Raw genomic sequence first — 5,574 nt, 5'->3', positions numbered from 1 at the left:
TAAGCTAAGTTAGCCGAGACGACACTATGTCGGACGGACACGATTTTCTGCCAATCTGTGTTTTTCCCTTTTTGGCCAAATATATTTTTTACTACAACTGTCTTGTTGACGGCGTCTTTTATTCGTTCCACTGGGGTTTAGCAGGTGTGTTTATAAAGAGACGAAAATTGTTTGGGGACTATCCCCCACGTTCTAGTCGAGATGGTATAACCCAAGAGGCAAAATGACGCTTGCTACTGTTGTTGCGAGTTGCCATTCGTTCTACTAAACCATTAGTCAAACGCCATCATGTCTTCTGTCGTTATTACACAAACAAAAATCTCTTTACTGTCACTAGTGTTAGTGCCTCAATATGGCTACGCTCGTGAAAGCAATACAACGAACTCAAACGCGTCTTCGTTCAATGTTGTAAACTAATATCCGGATTAATTTTATACAAATTTTCCTCAATTCTGCAGAGAAATTTTCATAAAAATTTGAAAAACCCGGAATTCCGGGAAAATCCGGAGGACTTTCATCTCTGGGAAACCCATCTTTTCATCACGGAAATTAGAGGCCCGTGAGAATAAGTAGATTATAACATTTACTGAATATGACAAAGACACGGCGGCAAAAGTCATACATCTGTTACTTCCTGGCAACTGCTTGCGGCCATCTGCTTTTGAAGGACATTCACTAATGACTGTACAGAGACCACAAGATTACTGCTCATTTTCAGACCTGGGTCTGCAAAAAAAAAAGAGAGAAATAAAGTACAGCATAAATGTTAACATGAATGAGTTCAATTGACAAAAATTAGTTTGCCACCCCTGGAATAGACTATTTAAGTCTTTTGTGTGGAAACATCAGTATTAACCTGTGTCGTTGCCATCTTTTTCTTTGTTTTTCGCAGTTTTGAAGCTGGGCTTTATTGCTTGGGAAACAGAAGATTTGGTTGCAGCAGCAGTTTTATTCACTCTTGTTAGTCTTTTAGCCTCAACTTTCTGGACTGTTGGCGTTGCCACAAAAGGCTTCCTTGTTGAAGATGTTGAAGGAGGATTACTGGTACAGCGACGGGGGTGCTAAGAGAAAATAGAGAGAATGTGTGTTTAGGTATTGTTTTTAACTGCAGTGAATGTGATGAACAAATGTAACGTGGTAGAGTTTATGTATTTATACAAAAGATATGCATTAAGCTTTAGAATACATTTACAGTGGAACCCTTGAATTTGAATGACATTTACCATGCAACAATCAGTTCTGTGAACACCGAAGAAGTAACACCACAAGCAGAGCTGTCAACCTATTGATATTTGCCTGCAGATCTGTCTATCTATCTATATAATTTTTTCTTTAACCCCCAAAAATTCTTGAATAAGCGTAAGCGCCAATAAGCATTTTCCACCAAAACAGGCATTGTCTTCCCAGTGTTAAGAAAATGTTTAAAAAAAAAAACAAAAAAAACTTTTTTTTATGTCATACAGTCCCACTATCCACGCACGCTAAAAACATGTGTTGAATATAGTTAACCCTCATGTGAATAGGTGAATATAATTGTGAATAGGTGAATCCGCACATGCTGAAACGTGAACATGTGGGGTTCACTGTATATAATTCTAAATACGAACAACTGTAGGTCAACAGTTTTCAAAGAACACATTTTGCAATACTATCAAGAGTTTAAAATTCATCTCACAGGTTCTTTCTTTTCTTTGCCAAGCTGAGAAGCCGTGGAAGGAGCGCAAATGTTCTGTTCCTGCATCAGTCTCTCGACTTCTTCTCTGATGCGTCGTGTCAAACCTAAGTGAGAATGTTCTGGGTGGATGGATGGAGAGCTGCTTTCCGATCTCTTCAGTCCTTTCAACTTGATGGACTCTACCTTCTCTGGTTGTTCATGGTGTTCTTCATTTTTGGTCAAAACTGGAAAAGTTCTGTCTAATGGACAGAAAAGCTCCTCCTTGTCATGTTCACTATGATCAAGCGATATGACAAACAGAAGATTACGTAAACCAAGTCAAAACATATGATACATATATAAAGTACATAGTAATGCCACATTTAAGCATAACCACAAAGTATGCTGCGGTGAACACATGCAGGCAGAGCACAAATTATGGTCGAGGTGTAGCTAGCAGTTTCTAACAACTAGTAAAATGTCATTCTCATTGGACCAGCTGTCCACAAAGTGGAAATAAACTGAATTAAATAATCACATTTTCATTCATAGTCTTCTTCTAAGTAACCATGTGAGAAAAATGTTCAGGTCAGTATTCGTTTGTCTTTGCTCATGACTATAAACATTACTGAGAACAATTTGAATCACTAACCTGACTGGTCGGATGGGTCGCATCAATTCTTCAGCAGTGGGTAATTCTAGATGAAGAATAAATATATAGATCATGTTACTTTAGTTTAAACCAGGCTGAAGCATACATGTTGAACTTTAAGATTATTCCAAATTCATATCAAGGTTTCCATGATTACATTTTATGGCAATTGAAAACATGACTTAGCTAATTCAAAATGCATTCGTTTGCCCAGGTATAGAACACAGTGGTGCCTTAATTTACGAGTTTGACACAGTGTCTGAAAAAGCTAGTAACTCTGTTAACTAGTATGTCAAACCAATTTTCCCCGTTGAAATGAATTGCAATGCCATTAACCAGTTCCACGCCCTTGAAAAAAAAATACTTACGCATTTTACGAAAGAAAAATAGCACTAACAGCACTTGGACAGTGAACTACAGCTACAACTATCCTCCCATCCATTTTCTAATCCGCTTATCCTCACGAGGGTAGCGGGCGTGCCGGAGCCGATCCCAGCTATCTTCGGGCAGTAGGCAGGGGACACCCTCAGCTGGTTGCCAGCCAATTGCAGGCGTTATATGCCATTAAGGATTACATTCATTTTTCATCTATCCGGAATGCAACTGTTGCATCATAATTCTTTTGTCAGGCCAAGTACAATTCATAATACGATACCAGACTCATTGGTAGAGGCACATTCAGGTGACTTTGCGGCTTGGTGACGTTTGGAGGACAAAGCAATTGCGTTATTGTTGCTATCGTTCCATTCCAGGGACAGACGATGCAGTTTAAGGTCATCGGAATCCTCTCCAGTATTAATCTCGCGGTAGGCATTGTGAAGAGCGTCCATTTCTGACCCTGCACTCTGTACATACAACAGGTCTGCCAAAAAAGCAAACGTGTGTTAAGCTCTTACCAGAGTCAAGATATTTATAACAAGACGTTTAATAAGATCTTTTTTTTTTCATTACATTTAGTTATTTTTATCTTGTAAGAACACGTTGCCCAAAAAGAGAATCTCACAGTGGTGAACTGAAATAACTGGAAACTACTCAATGAAAATCAGATGTTGCTTTTGAATTGTGGTCCAATAGGAAAAATAACAATGAAACTGGACAAAAACAGTGGTACCCTTGAACTAAGAGGACGCAAATTACGGATGTTGCATGTTACCTATGTCCTGAGATCCTGGTACCTCTGGTACTTCTTTCATTCTGCCTTCCATTTGTCCTTGAGAATCTTTATATGAATTATCTAGTGAAACAGAAACCAATGACAAACAGATGAAGACATTGATATATCATTGATAACATAAACCATAACCGTTATATTTAGCACATAAATAATATTAAAATGCTTGAATGAAATGTAAAATATTTGGAAAGAAATCGTATAGGGGCCCCGGTATTCGGATTAAAAAAAAGTGTTTTTTTTTTTTTTGCTTAGTTAAAAGTACAGGAGACAGTAAAACATGTTTCCACTTAATAATGAACAAACAATTGGTTTCCATTTTTAGATCATGACAATTTTATTCTTAGATTTAAACTGTGCTCAGCAGCATACTATTATCATCTCTAGAAACATTAATAAGATTTTAGAAAAATCGGTCCCCATTTTTTAAAACAAATGTTATTGAGTCAATGCAACATGTTTTGACATTATATATGTTCATATTAATTCAGTCAATTATCTTTTACAGATGTGACTTCCATACCGAAACAAATATCGTTTTTGGTTTCTGAGACAAAGTGACGACAGATTCACAGTCACGCTGTTGCCGGCTAAAACAACACACTTGAGTCAGCCTGGTTTGTGCAAAAGTGTCGAGTGGGAACCGTTCCCATGCTGACAGGCTGACATGAACGGCAAATGTGTCAGCCTGTCAGCATCAAAGTGCACAGTCAATTGTGTCTATTAAACTGCTTTTCAAAAGTAATCCGACGGCTCTCTCTGACTGCTAGCTGCTAACGCTGGACCTGCCGCTAAGAGCTGGCAACAGTAATAATAGAAATATGGTATCAAACCTCCGGGAATAATATACATGGCTGAAAGTTGAAAGCAACGTTGAAAATCTGTTAAATGAACAATAACTAGTGAAAGCATTGTTGGTAATGAAGGCCACACAATGGACTAGTTTGCACCCATTTCAGTGTGCAAACCAACCACAGGAATTACCGGTAGTTTTCATTTTGTCATGCTTGATAAAAGTTTTCTATTTAATTGAATAGAGTAGTTGTATTTTTTTACACTTCTGTACATGAGAAAAAAATGCATTTTACAAGAAGCTGTTCAAGTACGTGTAGTGTTAAATCCATTGTCTATCTTTCCTTTGCCTTACCTTTTGTGATAACTGGTGACATTATAAACTTCTGGAAAAAAAAAGCCCAAAGAATTAAACATGTTTGCCCCTTACAATTTCATTTAATGAAAAACAAACAATATGCCATTGGAAGCAAGACAAGCAATCCTCCAAAACGCCACCTGGACCCAAGAGGGTTCGTTGGGTTAATCATGTGCAGCACAGCTAAGATGCTACTAAGCAGTCCAACATTAACCCAACTGGGCTGCCTCTGAGGTCAAATTGCATCAGATAAAAACAACAAACCTCGATTGCAACATCCTCATCTTCAAAATCCTTATTGCACTGTGTCAAACCTGTGAATGTGGAGAAAGGAAATATTAGATGCAAGCACGAGAACACGGACAAACAAGCAACCAAATAATTACACCCCGCTTACACGGAGAACCTCCAATCTTGTTTTGGTCATTATCATTCAGATCAGGTTCCTCCTCAGAGATCCTGTCGAGACGATACCCATTCTCATTACAATGTACAGTAATATCCCATATTATTCATTCTGCGGAATATGTACAGCTATTTACCTACCTGCGGTGAATACCAGTCGTATAACTTGTAATGTCGATCTCTTTGTTCAACTGACAATAATCTATATTAGATGAAGCACGTGCTTCAAGTTCTCCAAAGAACATGGCCTTTTCCTCTTCTTCCATCAAAGTGTCCAATCCCTCACTCGAGGTTACACCTGTCATAGGAATAAGAAGACGATATACGGTATGTTGATAAGTTTCACAGATGATTCTGTTGAACTGGTTCACAGTATTGATGGATATATGACGGATATTCGAGCGACGAGACAGGTGTATGTTGGATCGGACGATGGTGCCCTATGCACTTTGCATACTCTGCTTATAGGGAGCAGCGACCCTGCACACACACACACACACACACACACACACACACACACACACACACACACCCCCACACAC

The 5,574-nt window shown here is 38.5% G+C and overlaps 1 protein-coding gene across 5 annotated transcripts in view; it reads right to left on the bottom strand.

Moving 5' to 3' along the window:
• cep162 (centrosomal protein 162) overlaps positions 1 to 5,574 on the bottom strand; it is a 28,497-nt gene that overhangs the window by 18,804 nt on the left and 4,119 nt on the right. For 3 of the 5 annotated variants that reach the window (XM_019880081.1, XM_019880083.1, XM_019880084.1), the window contains exons 4-13: positions 5,174 to 5,330; positions 5,025 to 5,086; positions 4,892 to 4,941; positions 4,625 to 4,655; positions 3,460 to 3,540; positions 2,962 to 3,168; positions 2,307 to 2,352; positions 1,676 to 1,949; positions 857 to 1,061; positions 623 to 726 (exon numbers count right to left, since the gene is read on the bottom strand). In XM_019880081.1, the coding sequence (XP_019735640.1) occupies positions 623 to 726; positions 857 to 1,061; positions 1,676 to 1,949; positions 2,307 to 2,352; positions 2,962 to 3,168; positions 3,460 to 3,540; positions 4,625 to 4,655; positions 4,892 to 4,941; positions 5,025 to 5,086; positions 5,174 to 5,330 (1,217 nt within the window). Of the gene's footprint in view, positions 1 to 622; positions 727 to 856; positions 1,062 to 1,675; positions 1,950 to 2,306; positions 2,353 to 2,961; positions 3,169 to 3,459; positions 3,541 to 4,624; positions 4,656 to 4,891; positions 4,942 to 5,024; positions 5,087 to 5,169; positions 5,331 to 5,574 lie in introns of those variants that run through there. The other 2 variants (XM_019880085.1, XM_019880086.1) reach the window with 2 other exon arrangements.

Source organism: Hippocampus comes, unplaced genomic scaffold (genome assembly GCF_001891065.2).
Source record: "Hippocampus comes isolate QL1 unplaced genomic scaffold, H_comes_QL1_v1.1 scaffold135, whole genome shotgun sequence".
In the NCBI taxonomy this organism is placed as follows: Eukaryota; Metazoa; Chordata; class Actinopteri; order Syngnathiformes; family Syngnathidae; genus Hippocampus; species Hippocampus comes.
This window is presented reverse-complemented; position numbering and strand designations above follow the sequence as displayed.